Source organism: Neomonachus schauinslandi, chromosome 5 (genome assembly GCF_002201575.2).
Source record: "Neomonachus schauinslandi chromosome 5, ASM220157v2, whole genome shotgun sequence".
In the NCBI taxonomy this organism is placed as follows: Eukaryota; Metazoa; Chordata; class Mammalia; order Carnivora; family Phocidae; genus Neomonachus; species Neomonachus schauinslandi.
In genome coordinates, this window is record NC_058407.1 from 59,281,322 (window position 1) to 59,308,690 (window position 27,369).

Genomic DNA, 27,369 nt, shown 5'->3' on the forward strand with positions numbered 1-27,369 from the left:
GGCAAAAGACAAAAACCCAGCACAGGTGAAGAAGCTTCCATGGCCAGCCAGGCCTCTCCTGCCCGCTGCTTTTGATTTTTCCAGGTGGTGGAGTGGGGAGGGGAGGAGGGAAGGCAAGACTCGCCCTTCCTTATTGAAGAAGCACTTTGGTAGAGAGAAAGAGCCTCAGGAGTCCCACTCCTGCCATCCCTACTGTGTGCCCTCAGTCAAGACCTCCCCTCTCTGGGCCCAGCCTCCCCACCCACATACATAGTAGGGAGAACACCACACCAGGATTTTTTCGAGCTTGAAAGAGACGGTGTATGTGAAGATGCTCGGTGGACTTCCATCCAGCGAACACGAAACACAGCCAGGCCTGGTCTCCCTTCTTTATTGATCTCTGGCTATAGCAGGGTTCTGGGAGACCAAGGGCAGGGGTGAGTCACATGCGTCTCTGCCCCACTTGGGGTGGGGTAGGAGGGACAAGTGTCAAGGTGGCAGGTCTAAGAGACCATGGATATGGACTTCACACGAACGGGGCCCACTGTATAAATGCATGGTTGGTATTTACAGGATAGGAGGAGGGCAGTCGCCTGGACTTGGGCCTTTGCTGGGACAAGGCTGCTCAAGGAGCCTGAGGAGAAGGGGCACAGGGCCTGGCGGGCTCTCTTCAGGAACACAACTGCTGCAGCCCTGAGTCCCTGCCATCTGCCTCCACCCGCCACTCCCCACTTGTCCCAGGGGAGGGGCCTCTTGGTGCCTGCAGGTGCACAGGCGCTGGAAGGGGGAGGAGGGGAGGAACCCTCTGATAGCAATGCAGGATTACTGGATTATACCTCACCCTCACGTGCACCCTTGGCCCCAACCCCGCTGGTCTCTCCTGCCTGTGCTCATAAGATGCATCCTGAAGGTGCTTTGCTGGGGAGACCTCAAAGCACTTTACAGACATTGGTCGGATGGGAGCCTCCCAGCCCCGGGGGAGAGGAAGGAGGCAAAGGGCTTAGGACAGCCAGGGTAGGTGACAAACCCCAGGGGCCTAGACCAATCCCAAATTCTTGCGGACCCCAGGAAAGGCCTCCTCTCTTCCCCTAGTCGACATTTCAGAATAGGAGGGAAGGAAGAATGGGGTGGGGCGGGGAGGCTGGGGATGGCGCTGAAGCAGTGTAGGTCTGGGGTAAAGAGAACACCCCCCGCATTCCCAGGCCCTAGAAAGGTCCCATGCCCTGAAGAAGCCCACTCCCCTCTCCACACTCAGGGCTCTGAAAACCCCCAGCTTTCTATCCTATTCCAGCCCCTCCCAGGGGAAGAAAAGGGGGACCCAGACCTGCCAGCTAAGATCTGGGGGGAGCTGAGGGAACCCCCCAAAATGTATTGCTTAGAAACTTGGAGGCAAAAAGGATGGGGGAGGGCCCAGGGGCTGGCATCTCTGACCCTCCCCCCTGGGCCCTGGGAGGCCTCCAAGAAGCTCCCCACTCCCAGCCAGCCATCTGGCCTCGGGATGGGGGCAGGGGGAAGGGTGGGGGGAGTCCAGAGGCAGGGGGATGGGCACAGTGACCACTGGGAGCCTGAAGTTCCCCAGACTTCCTGCTGGGAGATTAAAGTGCGCCCCAATGGGTGTCGGGTGGGGAGGGGCCCTTCCCCCAACCCCACAATCTCTGGCATTTGGCCTTCGGGTGGGTTGTCTGTTCCTCAACCTCCATGCTCCCTTGGAGCAGATGGGGGAGCCGGTCCCGATGGATGGTGCTGATGACATCAAACACTTTGGACTCATTGAGGACCTGGGAAAGAGAGAGAGGTCTCAGTGCTCCGATCTTTGCCTTATCTCCAGCCTGACTTACCTTCTTCAAGTCCCGCCAGACCGCCCACTTGGTCCCACATACAGTTGTGCAAAAAATGCCTGCAGAGGGTGCCCAGCCAAGGGGGGCGGGGGGGCTGCTATCGAAGTCATGCGCAACTGACCTCACAGAGTCCTGCGTCCTAGCCGGGCCCTGCTCCCCGGGCCTCACAAAGGTGCTAGAGAGGCTGGCTATGGCCTTGCTCAGGCCCTCCCTGTTCTGAGGCGCCACCTCCTTCCTTCCTGCTGGGACTGGACGGGAGGGGTGGAAAAATTTCCCTGCTTCCCACTCATGCCCTGGCCCAATTATATGTTCATTTCCTCCATTTTCCTCCCTTGGAAGAGGGAGGGAGAACCTCATATCCACTGAACCCCAGCGATGACCCTTCAAAGTTGCCACGTCGGACACCCAGCTCTTTCTACTCCCTACAGAATCTCAAGATCCTTCCCCCTCCACCACACAGGCTCACCTGGGCCAGCCCCAGGCTAGTCCAGATTCCCATTCTGGTTGTGTTCATCTTCGGCAGGGGAGGGCAGGGCCTCTTCCTCACAAGGGGACAGTTCGTCAATGGACATCTGGTTGGTGACGCCTGCAAAGGGGCATTTAGGAAGTTGGGACCAAACCAAGAAATATTTTTCCCCAGTACACCAGGAACATGCAGAGAAAGGTAAAGCATTCTCATGCATCCTCCTGCCTTCAAGATGAGCTACATTCAACCCATGCCAACTTAGGGAGAGCCTCTCCAGCCTTCCTCCCCAGCCTTGCTAAAATTCACAACCCTCAACTCACTCATAATGGAAGAGATTTCCCAGCCAAGGCCACCAAGTTACCCAAATCTACTGGGGCACCATTTACAAACCACAATATGCATGGGGTCCCTTGGGCTGTGGAATATGGCTGTTCCTATCTCCTCTCCTGTCCCTGTTCTAGAACAGTCCGGGCCAATCAGCTAGACAGTCTTTCCTGTGATCTTACTTTAGTCTGATCAGTTCCATTCTCAACTCTTGAGAGTCAAACAAAGGGTTGCTCCAGGGGTTTAAGGAAAATGGACCTGCTACTGCTCCATCAGCCACCCTCCCCATCCCCTCATCTCCCACCCCTACCCCCCTGGGTCCAACGGCACCCACCACTTGCTGCCCGTTCCTTCCATTTCTGCTTGTTCTCCTGAATGTATTTGGTCCAGGTAGAGCGGAAGCTGACCACATCAGGGTTGGGGTCTCCCACTTCCACATCCAGAGAAGGCTGGCGCCACTGGAAACTAAAGCAGCCCCCCCCAACTCCAGAGGTGAGACCCAGCCCACTCCAGAACTGCCTTCACAGCCCTCAGAGTGGCATGGGGATGGAAGACCAGGAGGAGGCTTAGGGAGACTTATCCTTCCCCTTTCCCTCTGCTGGGTACCCCCAAGTCCGTGCCCCTTTTCCCTCAATTTCACCCCTTCCTTTCCACACCTTCCCTCCTACTTAGAAGGAAAATAAAAACGAGATTAGCAGAAAGGCAATAAAGATAGAGCTAATGAAAAATGGGTGGAGGGGACCACAGGGGCAGGTCACACCCTTCTGGTCCCATCCTTCCACCCCTGTGTGTGACATGCAGCAGAGACTCCCGAGTTTTGGGTAGCCTGCTTCTCCACCACCCCAAGAGAGTGATCAGTGCTCTCTGTGAGTCCCTCTTCCCTCCCCCAGAACCAGGGGACCTGGCTACCCCAGCCACCCTCACCTGGGCTGGTTCTTAGACTTGGAGTCCTCATCCACCAGGGGCTGGACACTCTTCTCGGCCACATCAGTCAGCACAGAGAAGGTGGGCTCCACGATGAAGTCAATGAACCCTGCGGTGAAGGGGGAACGCGATGGAGAGGTCCCACCCGGAGGGCTGGGCAGAGGGCCCTGCATGGTTGGAACCCCCAGCTGCAGGTAAGACAGGGTGACCCAGGCTGAAAAGTTCCCGGTGGGGACAGCCTTTGCAACGATGTCTTTGTGACCCCACCTTTGCACCCCCAGGCCTTCCACCCAGGACCCCATGCCCCAGCATAGGCTCACTCCACAGGCAGACTGGTTTTGAGGGATGGAGACTCAGAGAGCCCTGGCCCCGGCCCAGAAAGCATCCTGGCCCCTTCCCAGGACTCTCCGCCCAACAGGAAAGGCCACTCACCGATCTGCGACTGTGCCACCAGAGTGGAAGTCCGATCACACAGGGGAGAAAAGGGCAGGCCCAGCTCTGCCTCCTTGTCGCCCTGAAGGGGAAGAGAGGGCGGGAAAGCTGGAGGGGGTGTCTCAGACTACCGGGGGCCGGAGTGCAGCTGGGGGCAGTCCGGGGTTGTTGTGGGAGAAGAGGAATTTCGGTGCCCTTGACCTGGAAATGGTCATGGTATGCAAATGGAATGCAACCACAGTTAAGCTTTTAGGAAAATGACCTCTGATCCCAGGGCTTCAGGATCAGGGCAGAAGCCGCAGGGAGCTGAATGAAGATCTGGAAGCGGAGTGGGCACCTGGAGAACAAAGGGGAAGGAGGGCAGGGGTGGGTTACCTGGCGGAAGAACTCCTCCATGAGGGCCTTGGTCCAGCGGCTGTGAACCGACCAGTGCTTGGTTGGGTGGCTGATGTCGGCAGCATGGAGCAGTAGAGACAGGGCCTTGGACTTGTCAATCCTGGTCAGAGCGGGTGGAAAGGGAAGGGAGACTGATCCTTCAGGAGAAGGAAACCTGGACCATTCCTAACTTCCCATCACAAGCCCTCAGCGCCTTGCAGGGAACTTCCGCCAGCCCCTGAGGCAACGCGCACGCGCACACGCACATGGGGGCGCACACACGCGCCCGTAAGTGTGGAAGCAGCCCAAGCTCTTAGAATCAGAGGCCACGGGTTCAAATCCCCTCTGGACCTATCACACACTAGCTGTGTGACACACAGCAAGTTACTTAAAATTTCCATATCCCACTTTCCTCAACCCTAACAGGAAATACTAACAGAATCTGCCACATGGGGTTGTTCTGAAAATTAAATGACACACAACATTCAAGTATTTAGTAGAGTGTCTGGCACACAGTAAGTGCTGAGGAGATGTTATCTATAATCATCATCATCATCATCATCATTATTATTATAAGTATTATCATTATTCCCCAACAAGGCCACATTGCACACTGTCCCCCACAGAGACACTGTACATGAACACACACCTTCAGGACCCCTGCACACAGTCTCTTCTCTCTCACACACATTCATATCCTCCCACCTACTTTTAAGCGACAGTCAATGTAATCGTGGCATTTGTTCTGTGTTTTTTTTCTTTAACCTCACATGACTCTCTCACTAGCCCTATTCGCGTAGGACCCGGTGGCAAGCTGTGGCAGGGAGGCCTCTCATTCCCACACGGCACAGACAAGGAAACGAGTCCAGAAAGGTTGCATGATTTTCCCAACATTCCAGGGTCGGGCTGTCCTGCGGCAGCAGTGAGAACACCCGTTTCAGACTCCCGGCCCGGTGTGCCCTCCAGCAGACCCGCAGCCCGGGCCAGATGCAAACCCAGGCCCATGTGCACACGTCTCACACACACACACACACACACACACACACACACACACACACACCCCTCCGTGGAGATGGACTCAGACACCTGGAGCCAGGAGAGTTTCTACATCCGGGCACACCAGCTACCCATGCATGTGCCCCCGATTCACACAGCCCTCACTCTGGCCTCGCCCTGGCCACACCCCACCAGGTGCCACCTCTCCAGCTGCTGCAAGGCTGTCTTCATGCACTTCACTTGCTGGAAATGGCAGGACATGTCCGTGGCCAATACCATCTCGATGACCAGGGCCCGTAGCTCTCTGGATGGACAGAACCAGAAAAGCGATCAGCCCTCACAGCACCGATGGGCCGCAGGTCCAGGGAGTGGGAAGAGAGGGTCAGGGTGAAGGGGGGTCTCTTCGGGATGCCCACTCCCGCCTTCAGCTCACACAAACTCATCCTTGGTGAGGTTGATGAAAATGTTCATCTCATCATCCTGCATTATTCGGAAGACAGAGCTGATGTGGTGATTTTCCAGCACTGAGCGATCATTGTACAAGATGGCACATTCCGACCTGCAAAGCCAAGGGTCATTGCGTCCAGCCCCCTGTAAGTGGGGACTCTGGCAACCTCCCCCACTCCCGCTGGGCCCCTCCTGCCCCGGCCACATTGGCACTCCTCACTTGGTCTGGATGTGGAAGCTGTTCGTAGTGCCTGTGTGCTCATAGTCGTGGATGGCTGCAGCGAAGATGATGGCTAAGACCTCGATCTCCGACAGGCAATGCTGGGAGAGAGAGACAGGATGACAGGGGGCTCACCCTGCCCATCACTGCCCAAAGACCTCCACCCCAGGCTACACCCCTCAGCCCAGCCCTTCCGTTCTTCAAGGCCAGCTCCTGGGCTAAGATGGCCAGGTTTCTCAGCTCCCAGAATGGTGAAATACACCCCGTATCCCAACCAGAAACATTCCTGCTGTATCCCAGCACACATTCCCAGTGCTGCCCATGACGTTATGGTCCACCCAGGAATTCTCTGGAGTGAGTAAAATTTGACTCTGTAAAGACTCTGGGATACCAATGGAGAGGAACCAAAAGAGACAAAGGGAAATGGGAGTATAATCTAGACTTCCCAGTTCTGCAGCCATAAGACCCTAAATCACAGAAGAATGATCTCCCAGCACCTACCACCATCCCTGTGCGGAGCAAGAAGCAATGGACTGTCTGGGTAACATCAGCTGCGTGGATCTGGTTGTGGTAAGGGTTCTTGTACTTCCCATAGCCTGTCTCCAGTGCATCCAGGAAAGTCATCAAAAACACAGTGGGAATCTGCAGTGGGAGGGAGAAAATCGAGCTGCAGGGAGGATCTGCAGGAATGGCAGGCAGCCGAGGACAGATCAGCAACGCCATCTTTCTTTAGAAGGCAGCATGGCGCAGGGAGAAAAGCACGGGCTCTGCTGTCAGGTGGACCTGGGCTCACATCCTGGCTCCGCCCCCTGCTGGCTGTGTGACCCTGGGTAAGTCACGTGCCTCTGATACTTAAAGGCAGAATGAAGATAATACCACCTCCTTGAATGTAATGAGATAAGTACAAGGCACTTAGTCAGTGCTCTCTACAGAGTAGCTGTAATTATTATTATTTCCCTGGAGCTCTTTAAGAAAAGAAAACTTCCCTCCTATCTTCCAACCACCCCATCTCATCCCCAGTCCAATCTCAAGGGGTTCAGAAGCAGAGGAAAGAGTAAGATGACCTAGAGAGGACCCTTGCAGGCAGACATGGGTCACCCCCTCTAAGAAGGCTTTCTCTGTGCCCACCACGACACACACACACACACGTACACACACACAAGCACCACAACTGTCAGTTGTCTCTGTATATGCCCTTGCAGTCTGTCTGCCTCCTTCAAAGGCTCAGGCTCCCAGAGGGCAGGGCTGGTGTCTGTGAGGAGAGCGAGGTTCAGGACTTGGGGAAGCTTCTGTAGAGATGAGCAATAGTGATGAGACACAGAAGATGTGCCACTAGTCAGTCAGACCCTAACATCTCCCACCCCCACCCCGGAGGGCTGTGCCCCAAATTCAGGGAATTTTAGAGGACCGTTTCCATGACAACTGCCCTTGCTTCTGCGTTGCCATGGTGTCCCTGGAGGGAAGGGAAGGGACGCAGGGGAGGAGCTGGGTGCCCAAGAAGGGAATGTGGAGCTTGAGAAGGGCGGCTCCAACTGGAATCTCTGCCATAAGTAAAGACTAAAGCAATAAGTGCCCCCCTCTCTCTAACTGCCTTGGAGCAAGGCGAACTGGGGGCGGGCCAAGCCCAACCTGATGCAGTTATTCTTGGGGTCCTCCGAAACCAGTCCTTCCAGGTAAGGAAGCAGAGTTTAGGAGAAGCTGGTGTCTGGAGAATGTCTGAGAATCAGTTTGGAGGAACATGAGCTGGAAAAAGTCTTAGGAAAAGGAGAACCCTGCTGTTCTCTGTCCTGGAGAGGGCAGGACTGGAAGGAAGAAAATGAAGCTGCAGAAGGAGAGGCCTCAGGAAGGCACTGAGGAAAAATCTCAACTGAGCATCTCAGGAAAGTTCTGGAAACCTTCTCGGGAGTTGGTGTAAAATGAGGAGTTTTGTTGGGGAAAGGCTCACATGTACCAATAGTCTATTATGGTAAAGTAGGGGCTGAGGATGGCTGGGTGATCTTCCAAAGCCCTCTGAAAAAGGGCCAAGTGGACCCCTTTGACCTCTCCCATGGCCCACTCGGAACATACATGTTTTCCTCTGCTCTAACATCTATGTCCACCCCCACCTAAGTGCTGACCAAACAGTCCCATTGTGGCTCTTCAACCCCTTCACCCTCCACTTCCAAGTGTGGTTTTTCCACATGGAAGTTGTTTTTTTCCAGCCCCTATTCCCAAAAGACACTCCCTCCTGGCCCAGAATCTGGAGAGACTTTAATTCCATATTCTTCATGGCCAGCCAAGCTGAAGAGCAAACGGAGTTCACACACCCTCCCTCCCCTCATACAGCCCTACCCAGCCTTGCCAAGAGCTGATCCTTTCTATAAAACTCCTCCGACAGAGACTCTGAGCTGAGAGGGAAGGGAAGGAGTGACCAATTTTATCCCTTCCTCCCTGCTCCTACACCCCCCTCTCCAGGAAACAAATCGAGAGATTCTAGTCCCAAGGGCACAGGCTGACAGCATCTGGACTCTAGGCCTCGCGTGTCCACAGGCAAGAGGCAGGACAGCTGAAACAGGGAGGTGAACTTCGAGCCAGCCTGGAAAGGACAAGTTACAGGAAAGAAGCAAAGCAGGACAGAATAGAATCCTAGGCTGGATGGTTGCAGACCTAGAATCTTCTGGAAAGCAATAAATGAAGTCAGAAGCTCGGGATGGAGCAAGTGACAGAAAGGCTGGGCAGGTGGGCACAGGGAAACTTCCCTGACAGTGAGACTGAGTGAGGGAGTCTGTGCTTGTTGGCAAGTGCTTGTTGGCAATCTTTTAGAACAGGAGTGATAGGAGTGGAGAGCCCTGCCCAGGAACAGGGGAAGGATAATGCCCAACCTTAAAGCGGCTGATGAGGTTATGCCGAGTCAGTAACTCAAAAACAATGGTCCTCAGGGCGTGGTCATCTGCTGCCCGGTTCAAGGAAAAGACATCAAAGCACCAGAGGTCCAGGTTCTGTGGAGAAACAACAGACTAGACAGGGAGACTCCCAAGGGGAGCTTCCCAGCGCAGCAAGTGTTGTAGTTAGACTTCAAGGAGGACTTCCCAATGTTTACAGAGACCTGGGAAGCAGGAAAACAAAGACATGGTGACATGGGCCTTTTTCTTCCCAGGTATCTCTCAGTGCAGGGGAGACAAAAAGACAGGAGTTTGCCTCTGGAGTGGGCAAAGTGTTGTTTTGAGGAACATGGGGACGACAGTTAAAAGGGAAGGCAAAAATCACCCCACACAGAGTCTGAAAGTCCCAAACACCATTCCTTCCCCCAATCTTCTCCTCTCTGCCGAAAACCCAGGGCTCACCTTGAGACAGTTGAGGACCACAGTGGAATAGGTGGGGCCCACAGAGGTATACGTTCTCCGGAACATCCTAAGGGCAAACAACGAAAAGAAGCCCACCTATGAAGGTCTGGGAAGTGGGGTCTGATCAGGTGGGGCTGTGGGGATGAGCTCTGGGCGGGGGGGTGGGGGGGGCACACCACTGGGGGTCTGGTGGGGTCCCAGAAGCCCAGGGTGTCCGGGAAACGGGGACAAAACTAGAGGCAGAGGGAGGCTGAGCAGGGGCAAGCCTCACCGTTCCACAAAGATCCCAGCCTGCACCGCGTGCACGATGCTCCGGAACTTGGGCTTCTCCTCTGCGCGACGGCCTTTGGCCCGGGCCTGCTGGGTGAAGGTGGAGGCCAGCCAGTCTCGTACCTCCGAAGGCACGGCATCTGACCGCAGCTCCTGCAGCTCGTCCTCCGTGTCCAAGATTTGCCTGAGGCCCCAGAAGGGAGTCACAGAAGAAAGACAGCAGGTGCTTCCACAACCTAGGGACGCTGAGCCCAGCCACACCCCACAGCTCAGGAACACTCATGCCAGGTGTCTCCCTTCTCTGACCCTCCCCTTCCTTTCTCTCACTACATTTTTGGTGGTGGTGTTTTTGTGTTGTTTTTTTTTTTCTGTCTCTCTGAGGCCTCCACTAATGAAACAGGCCACTATGTGAGGTAGTGAGCGTCCCAACTCTGGAGACGCTCAAGCAGAAAATGGAATAGATACCACATGTCAGGGAAGCTGAGACCAGCAGCACTGTCCAACGGAAATAAAATGCTAGCCACGTAGAAGTAATTTTAAATTGGCCAGTAGCCACATTAAAAAAGTAAAAAGAAACGGGTGAAATTCATTTTAATGAGAAGTTTTCTTTAACCAGATACACCCAAAATAGTATCATTTCAATGTGAAGTCAATACAAAATATAGAGATATTTTACATTCCTTTTTCTGTCTTTGAAATCCAGCATGCATGTCGCATGCACATCCATGTCTCAGCTCATACTCGGGCTCAATGGTCACACGTGACCAGCGGCTCCCATGCTGAGCCGGACAGGTCTCAAGGGATTCCCCACTGGTGAGAGGGTTAGGACGACATGAGGTTTCTGGTCCCTTCCAGCTCTGAAACAGTCTTCTCTCCTTGATGCCTGTGTTTGTCTCTATCTCTGCAAACCCCTATCTGTTCCTCCGCCCCTTTATCTCTGTGATATTTCCACCTACAGCTCTTCCTCCCTGCTCTGGCCCTGTCGCAGGTCTCTATCTCCAGCCTTCCGTCTCACTCCCGCCCCTGATCACTGTGGCTGCCCGGTGTCTTCCTGCATGCACGGGTCTCTCACCGTGTCTCGTCTATGTAGACAGCCTCCAGCAGAGAAGCTGTGTATTCCAGGTTTTTCTTCAGCTCTTCAATGTTTACCTCCCCGTTCTCGAGCTGCTTCACCATGTAGCGCAACCTGTGGGGGGTGGGCACAGATGGCTTGCTTCGGGGCTGCCACCTCGTCAGGAGAGCAGGACCCCCTCTGATAAGGTGCCTCAATCTTCCACAAATCGGTACTCTCTCCGACAGGGAGAAGAATCGCAGCTAGTGTGTTTCATCCCAGACTCTTGCCACCGCCTGTATTAAGTTTATCTACCCCCAAAGTTTAATCCCAGGCTTTTTTCACTCCACCATCCTCACCTACCTCTGACCTCCCCACACCTCTCTTCAGTCAGTGTTTCCTGAAAACTCTTGTTCAGACTGCCCAGGCCCAGCAGAATGAGGCAGGTACAAGCCCCCGGGTTGATGTTCTGGGAATGATCTGTTTCATAGCCTGAATAACCAAGAGCTGAGACTGCCAATTTCCCCCAGCAGAGTGAGCTGTGGCATCAACAGCAATCAAAAGATGCTTCCATTACATCTGTTGGTCATGGCAGGGAAGGGGGGGGGGGTACATGTCCACAGCCTCTCTGTCCCTGGCAGGGATGGCGAAAACACAAAACAAAGAGCAATGTGAATGCTCTCGCCTGGCCTCACTCCATTCAGGCAGAGCTAATGGATTATGATTCCAGAATCCATCAACCAGGACAGAGCAGGATTAACCCCTGCCTCCCCGACACTGTGCCCGAGAGAACCTCTGGCAATGTGTGTCTGTACCCACCCCCTACCTCTGCCCCGCAGCAGCTTCCCCCAGAGACAAAGCGGTGGGGGGGGGTGGGGCCAGGGGTCTCACTTACTCGATGCCCTGCCTGAGGGGACAGTCCCTCATCTTTTGCACTCATGAACGCTGGGGGTCAGTGATGAAGTGGGAGACTTCTTAGAAGTCTGGCGAGTCCAGCCCAGGCAGCCACAAAGCACACAAAACTCTCTTGACTTTGGTGATTCTAAAGAAAGCAATTAAACATTCCCCTCTCACTCTTTCCCCCAGCCCTGCCCTGCCCCACCTAACCCCCAGGTCAGGGTGAAGTGCTGGACGGGACAATTCCCCACTGAGAGGGGCTTCAGTAACCCAAGGTCACCCTATGAGTCAGGGAGGAAAAAAGAATGAGTCAGGGACCAGAGGCTGAAATTAGCATCAATTCCCAGGGATGCCTGCCGGGGAGGGAGAACAATGGTACTCCTGAACAGAAGCAGCTCCAGAATCCTGGGGTCTCAGCAGCTTTGGAATGGGGTGCCGGAAAGAGTCAGCCCCCGGAAGCATTGTGGGCCAACTCTCCCCTCAGGGGCCAGCAGTCCTGCCGGAACAGTCTGAATGCAAACGGGGCGGAAGGGCAAGGGGGGAAACGGGAGGAAAGCAGTTGCGGGGGACACTGCAGCCTCCTCAATGGGTGATCTTCAAACCTCACTTCTGGCCTTCCTGCTGCACCGGCTGCATGTGCAAACGGTGGTTGTTCAACAAGAAAGAAGCCGGCTTCAGTAAAGCTCTGCCCCAGCTACGGCTTCATTAGGGATGTGGGCTAGAGGCTAAACAACATAATAGGCTTTCCAGCCAATGAGCTGGGAAGGGGGACTACACCAGCATCTCCCAGAGTGCTGACCCAGAGGTCTTAGAATAAAGAGGTTTGCTCCACCTTTGGGGCCCAGGCACAAACCAGGGCTTCCCTCTCCGGGTCGGTCCCCGTGGCCAGGGAGCCTCGGATCTAGGGGTCACGCAACCCAAGAAGAAAGAAAAGCCTCTGGTCCCATCTCTCTCCCAGACTCCTACCCCAGCCCTCCTCATCTTCCACATTGGTCAGCCCTTAAGAAAACCCAAAGCTAAACTCACCAAAGTTCTTCTGCGCTCTCTCCCGACCCACATCTTGAAACACACATCCCAGCACAGGCTCCCAAAGTGAACAGCCAAGCCCACGGATGCTCATTTGCATGTATTCGCATAATCATTAACAACGCTGCCAGCTCTACTTTTTTTTTTTTTTTTTTTTTTTTTTTTAGATTTTATTTATTTGACAGAGACAGACACAGCGAGAGAGGGAACACAAGCAGGGGGAGTGGGAGAGGGAGAAGCAGGCTTCCCGCAGAGCAGGGAGGCCGACACGGGGCTCGATCCCAGGACCCTGGGATCATGACCTGAGCCGAAGGCAGCCGCTTAACGACTGAGCCACCCAGGTGCCCCCAGCTCTACATTTTAAAAAGCGATTTATCTCAGATCATCCTCACAATGGGCCTAGAGAGAGGGAGGGAGTTGGGAAGAAATGGCCACCCCTATTTCCAATGCAGAAACCAAGGCTCCGGCCACAGTTCTAGGAGGCAGGAATCCTGGATTCAAAGATATCACTTCCTGGCCCTGAGCCCTTGGGCAAGTCACTAACCCTCAATCAGTATCTCTCCAAAGGTGACTTGTAGACCACTGGCATCAGAATTACCTGGGATACTTGTGAAAAATTGAGGTTCTAGGCCTGGGTGCACACCTACTGAACCAGAATTTCTGAGGGTATGATCCAAGGATCTGCAAACACGTTTAACAAACACCCAGGATATTCTCATGCTCATGGAACTTTGAGCACCTTTCTTTTAGAGCCTCTGTTCCTTCCTCTGTAAAACAGTGAAGATGATGATAAACCACCTGTGAAGGGCTGTTAATAAGAATTATTATTTATTTTATAATTTCTTTTATAAATGAAATAATGTATGCAAAAGGCCTGACGTACAGAGTGGGGTTCTATAAACGTGATGTGAATTGGAATGAACTGACCAGCATCACGCTGGCCCCACCCAACTCACACCTCGTGGCCTTCAAACCAACAAGCGCCTGCCTTCTCCATCCCAAGTCCAGGTAGAGAAGAGTGAGTCTAGTTTGCATGGAGGCTCATGACTGGGAAGCCCCCTAACACAGAAAATGAGATAATGAAAATGGCCCTGATCTCTCCTTCATAATGACAAACCTCATTTGGGCCACACAACCACCTGAGGGGGGAGGTTAAGTGATTGGCCCAGGGTCACACAACTTGTCCATCTCAGTCAGGTGGGCAAGCCTACAACTCACACTGCTGGGGCCTAACTGTGCCCCGCACACCAAAGGTATTGGGCAAATGGGGCTCACTCACGTAACTGGCTTGGAGGGAGGCTGGAGCTCATTGCATCACAGCTCCTCAGTCTGTTGTCTCCCCCAGGAAATGCTGGTGTCTGTCAGCTCATAGTAGACGGTGAGCATCTTGATGGGACTGACAATGACTTGTTTATCCTGCTGCTGTACTCAGAGCACACAGTATGTGCTCAGCGAATGTCCATGAAATAAAAGGGAGGGGCACCTGGGTGGCTCAGTTGGTTAAGCATCTGACTTCAGCTCAGGTCATGATCCCAAGGTTCTGGGATCCAGTCGGGCTCCCTGGCTCAGCGGGGAACCTGCTTATCCCTCTGCCCCTCCCCCTGCTCGTGCTCTCTCTCTCTTTCTCTCTCTCTCACATGCTCTCTCAAATAAACAAAATCTAAATAAATAAATGGGAGTAGGGGCAGATTAATCAGGTGGGGGGCTATCTGCCAGAGCTCACAATGGAGATCTCTGAGGCAGGGTTTCTGAAACTCTAATGGAGAGCCTGCAGAGAAGAAGGAGGCTGTGGCTGGCCTTTCACACAACCTTCCCTCCAAATTCCTCCTGCCTCCACTTCTAGCCCCTGCTCTTTTATAGCTGCTTTTGAGATCTGAAGCGAACATGATCCAGACACCAGAAGGAGTGGGGAGGGAGGGAAAGATTAAAGAATAAATTTGACAAGTGGGGAGTCCAAGAAGGGGACCTGGACTCAGGCAGCTGGAAGGTTCCAGGTGCTGAACGTCACCCTCCTGAAGTCCTCTAACTCCCCCACAGCCCCTCCGGCCCGGCGGTGGCCTCTCTGGTTCTAAAGTCCTTCAGAGTTAGGATCTCCCCAGACCCACCCACAGTCCTCCCCTCAGCATTCTTCTGCAAGAAGTCCTACTTCCCCTGCCCATGGACAGGTCCCCATCCAGGCCTAAGGAAAACTGGAAGCTTCTGCAACAATCCTTCCACCTGCACCCCTAGCCCTGTTTCACTACACCCACTTCTTTCTCCTTTACCCTTGGCCGCTGCACCCCAGGAAAATCCTCAGACCTGACCCCTGGAAAGCACCAGTCTCTCCCAGCTCTAGGCAGCCCGCTGAAAGAGAAGGCTCAGGGTAGTAATAATCCCAACACCCCAGAAGAGTTCAGTTTCCCACCAGTTCATTTCTTTGGGCCATCATGGCTGATGATCTGGCAGTTTCCAAAGCCCCCTGTACTACTTCCAGCACCCACACTCCTAAAAGATCACTGTAAGTAAGGGGCTTAGGACAGGGCAGCCTCAAGCCAAAGGGCTCGGAATAGGGAGAAGAATCCAATTTCCATTTGGGGTTTTAAGATCAGATGAGGAGATTTCAGAGGAATGTGAGGTCCTAAGGATGCTGGGGTGAGGAAGGAGAGAAAGGGGGCTAATCAGGGCTAAGTCATCTGCCATAGGCAAGAGGAAGCAATACAAAGGAAAGGGAGATGGGAATGGGAGGAGAATAAGGGGAAGGGCAAGACAGACGTGGGGGGGGGCGGGGGAGGAGGTGGAGAAGTGGACACAACATACAGGGACTGTCCAGTCTTGATCCCTCCCCTCCACCAAGCTACTAGTGTGGACCCACAGCCACCTGTCCTCCTCCTCCCCCCTCCCCTCCTCGCCCTGGTGCCTACCTCAGGATGGGGCCCTGAAGGTGGCTCCTCTGCACAGGAACAGGGTTTGCCATGGGAATCAAAGTGTCCTACTTCAGAGGAACAAAATGCCGCCCCAGGGGTCCCCAGGGCCCCCTGGGGGAATGGCTCCCTCTTGGGCCCAACTTCCTCCTCCAGGTCTCAGCAGAACTGAGCTACTGACCAAAGAGAACTCTGGGGAGGGACACAGGAGGGGCCTGGCTGGAGGAAGAAGGGAGTGATGAGACAGAGAGGCAGCACACAGCAACTGGGTGAGAGGCCACGGGAAAAGTTTCACATCTGAATCAGACGGAAAACAAGAATCTGTTCTCAGAAGAATCCCAGAAAGGACAGAAATAGCACAGTCCAGCCCCTTGCTCTGAGGAGGTGGGGCTCCTCTTTGGGGAGAAGGGGTTAGCAGAAGACTTAAAGGTGCAGGGACAAGGGTGCACCCTGAATCTGATGTGGAGAGGGGGTCGGCCCTGGGAGGGGAAGGGGCCCTGCAAGAGGGGCTGGGCAGATTCAGCTTCCTCCCACAGTCATCTTCCGGGCCCATTTTTCAAAATGAGCTTTAGCCCACCTGAAAGGACAGAAGCCAGACAGAAAAAGAACCAGAAACCACAGGGGAGGGGCTCACTGAAGCTGGGGTTCAGAGGATCCTCACTCAGAGACTGGCTCAACGGAGAGGGAAAGCCCTGCCCAAGCAGTGAATGAAAGTCGGGAGGACTCGCTCAGAGAAACCAAGAGGTTGGACAAGTTACTTTCCCACTCCCAGCCCCCGTTTCTCATCTGGAAAACGAGCACTGGGGGATAACTGAGTATTAACTGGGGAGAGGCCAATCCAGCCCAGAGGAAGAGGAGAATTGATGGAACGGCCTAGGGCGGGCCTGGGGACTAGGAGCCCCTCTTCCGCCTCCAGGCTTTGCCCTCGCTCAGGTTGGGGGACAGATGCTGGCCTCTGCGGCGCGGGGTGGACGTGCGCGTACAGCCCCTGCCCGCCTCCGGATTGGCTGTGAAATGACGTCACCGATACAAGCGCATTGGGGCCGCGATTGGTCATCTGAGGGGCTGGGCGGGGCTGAGGAGGAGAGCCCGGGGTGAAGGCGAACGCATCCCGTGGAGAGTTCCGCGCCACTGCATTCTCCTTAATCTAGGGTCTAGGGCTGGGGATAATGTGGAAATGAGGAAAGGGGACTCGTGGGGATGAGTTTGACAGGAGAGAGGGAAAAGAGAAGAAACAGACCAAGCCCCAGGATTTTATGACGGGAAGTCTTCCTCTCCACCTCTATCCCCCAAAAGCAGAGAGAAATTTAAAAAAGCTTGTCACTGTGCCAAAGCCTTGAAGGATTATAAACAAATGAAGTTTGGGAACCTGCTGTTTCTCAACTTCACTGAGTGCTGGGACAAGTGGAAGTGGGCTTAACAGCAAGGAGAGGAATGAAGTTAAACATCTACAAGTTGTTTTCTAGTCCTGGTAGCCATGAAGCCGGGCTGCTGCAGTTTTTGGAAGAAAGGAAACCCTCCCTCTCTGTGTCCATCTCATTCTCTCTGTGCTCCCAACACACACACACACACACACACACACACACACACACACATATGCTGGTTGGTGTTTTTAGAGAAGAAGCATTACAGCCCCAATCTGAGACCCAGAACTGACACCCAGGGGATGAGGGACAAATCATTGCCTGTTTTGTGGCCATGCCTGCTTGGAGGGACAAGGATAGGGTAGGAGTGGAGGAAGGTAGTAGCCGGCTGCATACAGCCTGAAACACCAACAAACACCAAGCCAGGGCAGCTCCCCTCCCTCCCCTGACTCCAGGCCCTCACTCCAGGCCCTGCCACCTCAAGCAGGCACTTATCTCAACCCTCCTACCAAAAGGTGGAGATTTCTTAGACTAGAAAAGCTTTGGAGAGGATATTTTGTCCATCCCTCTGCCCTCTTGCCCAATAGAACCAAAAGCTGGTTGGACAAATGACTGCTTACCACCTCACCACACATACATACCTGCTGCATTGTCCCAGCATGCATTCCATACATGCTCATCCCAGTCTATTATTATTATTAACTGTTCCTATTAAGAAAGGATATTGGCCAACCACCAGCCCTTCCTGGGGAAAACAATTTCACACATATCCCCTCACCCATGCATATACACACACACCACATCTCTATCCAAGCTAGGGAGACTTCCCTGGGTGGGAGGCAGGGCATAGCTATGATGACCCCAGCAGAGTCCAGCATGGATTTTCCTTTAGTCTTTAAATTTAGTTTAAAAATAGCAAGGAGGGCGCCTGGGTGGCTCAGTTGGTTAAGCGACTGCCTTCAGCTCAGGTCATGATCCCACGGTCCTGGGATCGAATACCACATCGGGCTCCCTGCTCTGCGGGGAGCCTGCTTCTTCCTCTCCCACTCCCCCTGCTTGTGTTCCCTCTCTCGCTGTGTCTCTCTCTGTCAAATAAATAAATAAAATCTTTAAAAATAGCAAGGAGCACAACCATAATCCTCCCTCCCGGGCCCATTCCCAGCATTCCCCACCTGCCCTGAAGAATAGGAGTTGGGATAGGGGATGAACAAAGGATAGAAAACCCTGCCTCTGGTCAGAGAAGAGAGGGGGTGGGGACGGTGGAGTAGGTGGGAGTGGGGGGTGGAGGTGTGGGGTGTTGGGGAAGGGATTAGCCAGCTGATCTCAAGGCTCCAAAATCTCAGAAATTGAAAGAACCAAAGAAGTCACCTAAATCCAATGGAAAGAGGACATGAATTAAAATCAGGAGACTTTTGCCTAGACTTTATCACTATATGTGACCTTGGGCAGGACACTCTGAGGTCATTTCCTTGTCTATAAAATGGGTAAGCAATATGTGCTTCACAGAATTCACACAAGGATCAAATGAGATCACATGGGAGCACCTTGGGGACTATAAAGTGATGCATGAATGCAACAGATTATTCCTTCGCCCAACCCTTTATTTAGTTTGCTCAGCAAATGTTTGTTAAGAGTCCTCCATGAACAAAGTCTCCTATGCCCACCCTTGGACCCAGGCCCTCTGGTGCGGAAAAGCCCTAGCCACCCTGCCGCCGCCACTCCAGATGTCCAGGGCTTCACCCCGGCTCCTTATTCCACAGGGGCCATGAGGCCGTGGAAGAAGAAACTGGGCAATGTGCACAGCGTGGAGCTCCAGAAACCAAGAACAACCAGCTCTCCACCTTACCCAAGCCCTGCGCCCCCCTCACTCCCCTAGCTTCCCATTGCTACACAAGCAGCCTTGGTTCTGGCAGCTGGCTGGGCTCGGTGGCGGGGGTGGCTCTGGAGATAAAAATAGCCCCCCTGGCGGCAGAGCTGGGGTGCCATCCTGGGAGGCGGCAGGCCTCGGGTTGACATGGCAGCAGTTGTAAGAGATCTCTAGGCACTGGACCGAGGAGCTGGGTGGAGGGAGGGTGGTGGAGGATGGGGGTAGTGTGGGAAGAACAGAAACCAAGAGAGCAGCGGGAGGGGAGGGGGCAGGAGGTACTCGGGGGTAGGGAGGGAGAGAAGAGAGATTTGAACGATGCTGAAGGCTGAAGAAGGTCTGGGAAGCACAGCAGCAGGGGTGGAGGACTTGGCTCCCACCCATGCTGTGTCTGAAAGCAGCCCCCCTCTGCCTCCTGTCCAGAAGCTGTTTCTAACAGGTGTTCCTAGCAACCGCCCAGCACAGCTCACATCGGATGAGGCAGAGGGTAACCTAAACAGCTTGAGCCTTAGCCCAGACTAAAAAGACCCCAGATATCCCGGTTCCTAGCCCAGCATGCAACTGAGTCACCTCTCCCTCAGCCTCGAACTTCAGCCCTGAAGAGAAGGAGGAACTGGGAGGGGTGGGCAAGAAAGTCCAAGGAAAGCTAAGGAGAGAGGAGGCTCCCAGGACCCAAGCCAGAAGAATTCTCTGGTTCGCTTGCCCACCTCTCTTCTCCCCCCACCCCCGCACTGTTTAATTCTGCTCATTAACCACCTCCACATGGACTACCCCACCAGCCCTGCAAACCACATCCCAGCAGATGTTCCAGCAGATGCCCTGTGTCCAGGGGGCCTAGCAGATGTCAAAGGCGGCCTGGGATGAGAAAGGGAGTTGGAAGCTTGGCAAGGGACTGACTGCAGGTGTGATGAGTGTGGACCAGCGCGGGACTGGGGTCTGGTCCCAGCCCTGCCCCCAAACCTTACCAACTACCTCTGGGCATCACTCTCCTCCTCTGTTACATTTTATGGTTCTCAGATTCAGTGCCTGGGTTGGAGGCACTAGGGAAATAGGATGCCTGGGTCTCAATTCCCTGGTTCAAGTTCATCCTTTCTGACTAGCTCACTGCTTCCCCAACTCATCCCGAACCTGATGCTAAAAGGAGGAGGGTGGCTTTCTTCTTTATCACAGGAAGGTCACATTCTAACCTCCAGGAACTTTCCAGGAAGTTCTCCCACATACCTATCTTTATTCCACCTGCTGCAAACAAGACAACAGCAAATTTTCTTGGCATTTCAAAAAGAACAGAAAGGAGAACAAGCAGGACAAAGAAGTCTTTCGGGTGAATCTGGTGCGATCTGATTTATGGTATTTCGTTAAGACTGGAATTTCTAAAGCCACTGCCTAGTAGAGATACAGTCGGGGGTTTAGGGAGCTTGGCAACACTGTTGGCATGTGTGCTCATTCAGCCCAGGCCCCAAGAAGTTTCCAAACATGGTGGGCATCAAGAACGGTGCCACATTAGATATGCAAGAGCTGACAAACAGGGGAGCGGGGAAGCCAAGGAATAGCAAGGGAAGAAGCTTCTCTAGCCCCCAGGTCTTGCCTGCCAAAAAATCACAAAGCCCCCTGGAAGCCACGCTCCCTTCCCAAAACTAAATGGTGCCAACACCAGCTGGCAGCCTAATCATGCCACTGCAGCCACAGTAATTATTTGCAAATCTGACTTCTCTTTGCAGCTGCGGAATCCACTGACCCAGGAACCTGGTGGTATCCAACAGCACCACCTGAAGCACCCCGCTTCTAGCTCTTCTCCCAGCCCCACACCCCCAGGTCTCTCCCTGGGTCTCCCCTGCCCTTTCCCCACCAAGCCTGCTTCTCTACCACAACCCCATCACAGCTCCCTCAGTGGACTCCTGCCAGGTCTGGGAGGCTGAAGTAGAATCCTAACCTGATGTTTGCTTCCCCCGACCCACATGGATGCAGCAGGAGCTGAGGGGAGAGGAGCAGCTGCAGGATGGGGGGGGGAGGGGCAAGGGCATTAGGGACCTCCCCGCACTGAATGGGCAACTCGCTTTCCTCCTTTTCCCTTCTCAGGAGCCCTCCTTCCCCCTCAGTTCCCAACTTTGCCTCACTCAATAGCCCCAGGATGCTCTCCCAATTCCCGAGGACCATTAAGTCTTCCTCCCTTAGGGCACAATCTCATTATCTAACAAGTTCCAGGGTGGGGGGGGGGGGGGGGGGCCTCACCTGCACCCCACTTGCTGCCCTGGTTTTGTCCCTTTTTCTCTGCTGTTGTCCTGAAGAGAGTTGGAAAATAGCCACTCAATTTCCGTACCTGAGAAAATCAGCCCCCTGAGAGCCAAAGGCAATTACCTGGCTTCCTCCCCAGGGGAGCTGGGAGGATGAGGTCACTGAGAAGGCAAAAGAAAGGCCTTGCAGAATACAGCAGTTGAGGCTGGACTCCTCAGGCTGTCCGGAAGGGTGCCTGCAGCCGACTCACCCTGCACCACCAACCCCCCCCCAACACCAGGGGACGGAGGAGGGAGGCCCCAGGGATTTCCTGGCTCCCGGACAAGGTGAGAAAGGGGTAGGGGCATTGAAGGCCAGAGAAGCCCAGTGGAAAGGAATAGGGAGAGGAAGTGGGACAAGAGAGAAGAGCAAAATGCAGCCCAGCAGAGAGAGATGGGAACAAAGGAGGAAAGGGACAGAGGGAAAGGATGTGAGAGGAATCAAAGAAGAGGAAAGCAGAGGGAGCAGAGAAGTTGGAAACAAACCCTCGATGACTTCTTTAAAGACTCCAAAGAGAGGGAAAGATGTGTTTCAAGGTTCCCTGCTCCTCCACCCCAGTCAGATGAGGGTGGCCAAAAAAAGAGGGGAAGATAGGGAACAACCACTCATTTCTTTGCCTTCAAGAGCTCCCTAGACAGCGGGCAGGTGGAAAGGGGTCCGGACAAGTCCAGGCCCCTCTCCTCCTGGGTCTCTCACCTGGCCTTCCAGGACCAGTGCATCCCCAACCTACCTCACCCTCTTCCTGGCAAAAGTAACAAACGCAACCTTCCACTGTAGAATTTCCTCTCTCGGTCTTTCTAACTGGCCTCCTGGGGCTTCTGGGCAAGCAAAGTGATATTTGGGTTCTAAGGGAAGTTAGAGATTCTCTAAAATAAGATGTGGCATACCTGATCACATCACCCCCAAGGCCCAGAAATGTAGGATAAACGCCAGAGGAGAGTTTCTCCAATGCTCACAGAACTCACCAACGGCAGTCCCTGGGGCTCGCCACACCCACCAGCGTCTTAGAACTACAATTGCTCTATCCACTGGGAAAAGAGATGATAGGAGTAAGTCCTTCTCTTTTCTTTTGACCTCAGTGGCCCACATCCTTTGTAAGACAGCCCCACTCAGCCTGCTAGTCTCTAAGCTCAGACACCTGTCTCACCCCCTCCAGGCAACCATTCATCAACAAGACTATTCTGAATCACGTCCCAGACGCCAGGACTTAAACCTATTAAGTAATTCACATTCCTGCCTCTTGAATCTTTATTGTTCTCCCCATCCAAGCCAATGGTCCCCCATTCATTCCCATTCCCCCCACCTCTTCACACAGCAAGCTCTCCAATGCTGAAAGAACTCCAGACTGTATCATTTCAAAACCACTTTCAGATGCATGATATCCAATGAGGAACTGAGATTCAGGGAGACTACATGACTGTCAAGATCACGCAGCTGGTAATTGGCAGCATGAGAACGTGACCTCAAACTCGAGTCTCCCACCATCCCTTCCGCTCTTCCCCTCTCACCACCCTGCCACTCTCATCCCCTCCAGCCACCTCTTCTGACCAGAGGCCTGTGAAATTCTTCCTTTGGTCTAAATTGATGTCCCCTCTCTCTGCAGCTCCCTTTTTTACCCTCTATCATCCAGAGATGCCCCATTCAAGGCACAGCTGATGAAAGAAATGTAAAGACGGAAGGGAATGATGGGAGAGGGCGGATATAAAACCCAGGGAGGAGACATTCCCTTTGCCACGGTTGGAAATGAAAGAGGAAGGGCTGCTCCGTGGAGGGAGGCACAAAAAGTCATCCTTGCCAAGCAAGGCCTGAGAGAAATGGTGCTCCTTTTCTCCAGAGATCCAGGGAACCACAGTTTATCTTGCCATCTTCACCAGCTCCACAAACATATGCAGGAAAAGGGGGAACAGCTGCACAGCTTTCAAAACCAGTGAGAGCAGAAGATCACTCCGTGGGGCATATACAAAATGAGGACAAAAGGTAGGATAAATCAGCCAGTGAGGCACCCAGTCCAGTCCCTCAGCTTCTTCCTCCTGCCCATTTGATCTCCCCAGGATTATAAAAAAAACGTTGGTGTGTCACAAACACATAGACAAGATCACATATTATCCCATTACCTAGACACACACACACACACACTCACTCACATACATCATCTCATTCATACACAGAGCAATCTCAGGTATTCGGGTAAGTGCAAACCTTCCCAACATATTTATTATCACACATGCCATTTATAAACCTGAAAACAAAGAGACATCATCACAGAGCTCTGACTCCACGAGCTGTCCCCCACCCGCACGCCAACCTTTACCCAGACACATATGTATACATGTCAGGCATTCACGATTTCATCCGGATACGTCTCATTCACACGTCCAAATAACGTTTCCATATCCTCTCTGTAACTCCTTCAGTTCTGGGCTCTGTCCTGAGGTCTTCAAATCCCGCACCTTTTAAACATCTCCCTCTCAAAAAACAACACCACCTCCTTTTCTTCCACCTCCATTTCCTGCTACCCCCCCCCGCCCCCGCCCATGTACAGGAGCACACACACCACAGAATCAGAGACAGAACTGGGCTCCGTGACATATACGCGGATACTCATTAATTCATTTGTTCATTCCTTTATTTAACAGCATTTCTTGAGTGCCTATTAACTTCCAGGTACCACACTAGACTCCGATGAAAGAAATTTGAGCAAAAAGAACGCCCAGCGGGGTCCTTCTTCCAGCTCAGCTGTAATGACCTTGAACCGCAGCTTAGGACATAGAGCCTAGACCCTGGGAGTCCTGAGTCCCGTGTGAAGAAAGGAGAAGAGAAAGGGATTGTGTTTATACTATCCCAAAGGAAAAGGGAGGTTCTGTCTGTAAAGTTCCAGGAGAAACTGGGGCAGAGGGAAGAAAGTGATGTTTGTACTATCCTGGGAGAAAGAGAAAGAATTCGTACCTATGCTTTTCTTGGGTGTGTAGGCCCCCCCACCAAAGGAAAAGATTAGGCAGAAACCAAAGTGGTACAGTTTTACCACTTGGATGGGTGTAGCGAAATGAGGAACAGGATGCCTTACCCACTCTCTACTCCACTTGATGGATTTGAACCAGATTATCAAATCCAGAGGAGCAGGGACTGTGTCTACTTTGTCCACCACCATACCCCAGCCTCCAGCACATCACCTGACCCTCAGGAGGCACTCAGTTAATAGTTGTTGAATGAATGAATGAGCTAAGGATGGCAAACGAATCTCCGTTCACAGATTTTCTTGACTCACAAAAGACACAGAACACCCCTTGCTCCTGAGCCTCCCCTACACTCCTCAAGGCCCTCTGGTCTCAGAGAAGGGTAGACAATCCAGTCAAATCTTTCATCTTAGGGTCAGAAATGCTCATTCTGCTCAACCCATCATCTCCAGATTCCCTATTCCAGCCTCTCTCATGCCTCCACTTCTGAGTCTGCTTAGTTAGGAAAATTTTCCTGCTAGGTAGAGGTGAAATCCCATAGCCAGAGACTCTTCAGCTTATATGCTCCAGATTCTGAATTAATCTTTGGCAGAGTCCTACTGTGGGAAACAGGATTCCTGGATGCCCTTCCCAAGAAGAAATTGCCCTGCAAAATTATATTAGTATGGGCTTTTTAACTGGAGGCAAAAACACCAGACCCCGGCTCCCTGAAGACAATCTAGATGTCCTAGATTAGAAATTAAAAGGATAGTTGGGGGGCGGGGGGGATAGAATATGTTGTGTGGGGGAATCAAGGCCTTTATATATATGTCTTCATTTTTATTCAGTACAAAGCCATGAGATAATCGTGCCCATCCCCCTATTCCCATACTAGAGCCTCCCCAATATTCAACAGGGCCAAATCCAGTAAGTCATCCACTGCGGATCTACCTTTATATCAACATCTTTCTCTGCTTTGAGAAAGTGAGGTTGAGAATCTATTCCTGGTGATTAATAATATGGAAATGGGCCTTTTCTGGTTAAGTTATTACATGCAGCTAGCACTCTTAAGGACCAGACTGCTGAAGTAAGTGAAGACTGGAATAATTTAATCAATAAGATTAGTGATCCTTGTCCACCCTGATCTCCTGTAAGGACATCTCAGCTAATGCACTATGTAGGGTCAGCTGCCTCTACTCCCTTCTTTCCCTGGGTTTCAATGCCTCCTCTGGGGGTCCTCTTCTCTCACCACTGAGCACTTCTCATACTAAAGGAAGAAATAGCAATTTGCTTCCAGGAAAGACTTTTGGTTAGAAAGGTATGGGAGACAGTGAAACAGGTACCTGGAATGGAGGAAGGAAGGTATATGATGGGGAGAAGCCATCCTGGGACACCTTGAATTCTCTCATTTATAAACCCTGGCCCCCTTCTTTGCCTTTCCACCACTTCCTTACCTGCCACCACCCCTCAGCTTAGTTACCATTAACAGAGCATCGTTTTCTATCAAGAATCACTCAGTGCTCCTCCCAACAAAAATCAATTCAATCCGGTTTTCCATTTCTTCATCCCAGAACTCATTCCAAGGCTGCGCTTCAGAGAGCCCGGCAAATTGCAATGGCTAGAGGCAGCAAAGGACAGGAACTGAGAAGCACATTTGGATGCCAAGCCTGGTTGCCCACTGGGCCTCAGTTCTCCCTAAGGCCTCGCTAAGCAGCTAGAGTATAAATCAGACCCACCCACCCCATATCAAGGCATCATCTTACTACCACAGGTGAAGTATTTTAAAAACAAAACAATCATTAGCATCTATGCATCTCCTACCACCATCTCTCCCTCCACCAGAACCCAGAAATGGAAAGCTTCAGCGCTCACTATTGAAGATAATGGGGAGGAACTGGGTTTTGGGGCTATGGTTCCTGCATTGCCTCACTGAACATCTACAGCCTCTTTTCCTGGGACCACTGGGAGTCATATCAGGGAGAGGGGCACCTTCCCTCATTCTCTGATTAAGAGTCAACAGACTGCAGAGGTTACCGGATGGCAGCTGACTGGGAGAAAAATGTGCTGCATGGTTTGTCTTTGACCCACTCCTCTCCTTCTCTGAGGAACAGAAAGAAAAGTTGCTTCCCTCCCCTGGGACTGGAGTATGGGACACCTGAGTCCCTCGTTTCCCTATTTATCCAGCACCGCCGCCCCCCTCCCCCATACCCTCCTCCTACAACAAGAAAAGATGCCTCAATGTACTTGGAGATCCTTGGGAGATCCTACAGCAACAAAAAGGTTTTGACAGTTGCCTTGCCCCTGTCAATCAATCTTTCTTCACCACCCCAGCTCCCAGGGAGGGGCTCCACCCCAACTCTTCCAGATCCCAGCCAGGACCCCCAACATTACTGTGCACAGTGGGTTTCCCGGCCCCAAGAGTGATGAGCAGCTCAGGTATGGGGCGCCCCCCATTCCTACCCCCTGAAAGATGCAGGAGGCAGAAACCACCAATCCCGACAGAGATACATATGACCCACAGGTTGGCACAAGTATCCCCATGCACTAGATCTGCAGCTGTGTGCAATCACTCTACATACACCTGTGTGTCCCACGGACACTCATGCACACACATGTGATGTGTGTCTCACATCTGCACAACCCTGCACACGGATACGTGTGAGTCAGCCTGGCACCTCCTGAATGCTGCCCGTCTGCAGCCCTGCCACACCGCACATAATGGGCCGCCTCTCCGCGCTGCGTGTGTCACCCGGGGGGGTCCACAGACACAGGCACATCCTTAGCTTTGCAACTCCTAAACCCGCTCCAACCAGCCGGCTTGCTCCGCACATGCCTTGCACATGTGGCCTGGCCCTGCGTGTCAGGGCAGCTTATTTCCTCGCACCTGCCAACATGAGTGCGGGAGAGAATCCACGAGCCCGGCTCCCACTCCCCCCCCCCCCCGAGACTCCCTGAGATCCCTTCCCCCCACTCCCGGCCGGGGACTCACAGAGACCGAAGCTTAATCCACATCTTCTTGCTGGGGGCTGACTTCAGCTCCAGCGGTGACGGGCAATCCGACTCCAGCATCTCGGGAGGGCTGCGGGGGGACAGCTCCATGCTCAGCCTCTGTCTGTGGAACGGAGGGAGGAGACGGCACCGCGGCTCAGCCTCAGCCCGGAGCCGGGAGCCCCTCCCGGCCCACCCCAGCCCCTTCGCACCTGCAGCTGGCGCGGACCAGCCAGGCCGGGGTCTCCGGGCTCGGCCCAAGCTGGCAGAGCTGCAGTTCCTGCGGCTCCTGCTCTCGCGCTGTCCAGCCGAGCTCTGGCTCCCAGTCCGAGCTCTCCGCGCCGCCGCCGCCGCCGCCGCGCTGCCGGGGCCGCCTCCTCTGCTCTCTCCTCCTCCCCCGGCCGGCCCCCCTCCCTGCGCTCCCTCCTTTCTCGGCCTGCCGGCGCGTCTCTCACTCCTCGCGGCCCCTCCTGCCCCTCCC

At 53.4% G+C, this 27,369-nt stretch overlaps 1 protein-coding gene across 1 annotated transcript; it reads right to left on the reverse strand.

The window, feature by feature from the left end:
• Positions 1-1,732: 1,732 nt before the first annotated feature.
• PDE1B (phosphodiesterase 1B) lies at positions 1,733-26,999 on the reverse strand. The gene is made up of 15 exons (XM_021686797.1): positions 26,890-26,999; positions 10,667-10,780; positions 9,596-9,778; positions 9,325-9,391; positions 8,863-8,979; positions 6,503-6,643; positions 6,002-6,102; positions 5,768-5,893; positions 5,537-5,638; positions 4,339-4,459; positions 3,964-4,045; positions 3,532-3,640; positions 2,942-3,072; positions 2,284-2,403; positions 1,733-1,757 (listed from the first exon to the last, which is right to left on the reverse strand). The coding sequence occupies exons 1-14, from the start codon at positions 26,997-26,999 to the stop codon at positions 2,300-2,302; spliced, it is 1,608 nt and encodes a 535-aa protein (XP_021542472.1). The 3' UTR covers positions 1,733-1,757; positions 2,284-2,299.
• Between the last annotated feature and the right edge of the window lie 370 nt (positions 27,000-27,369).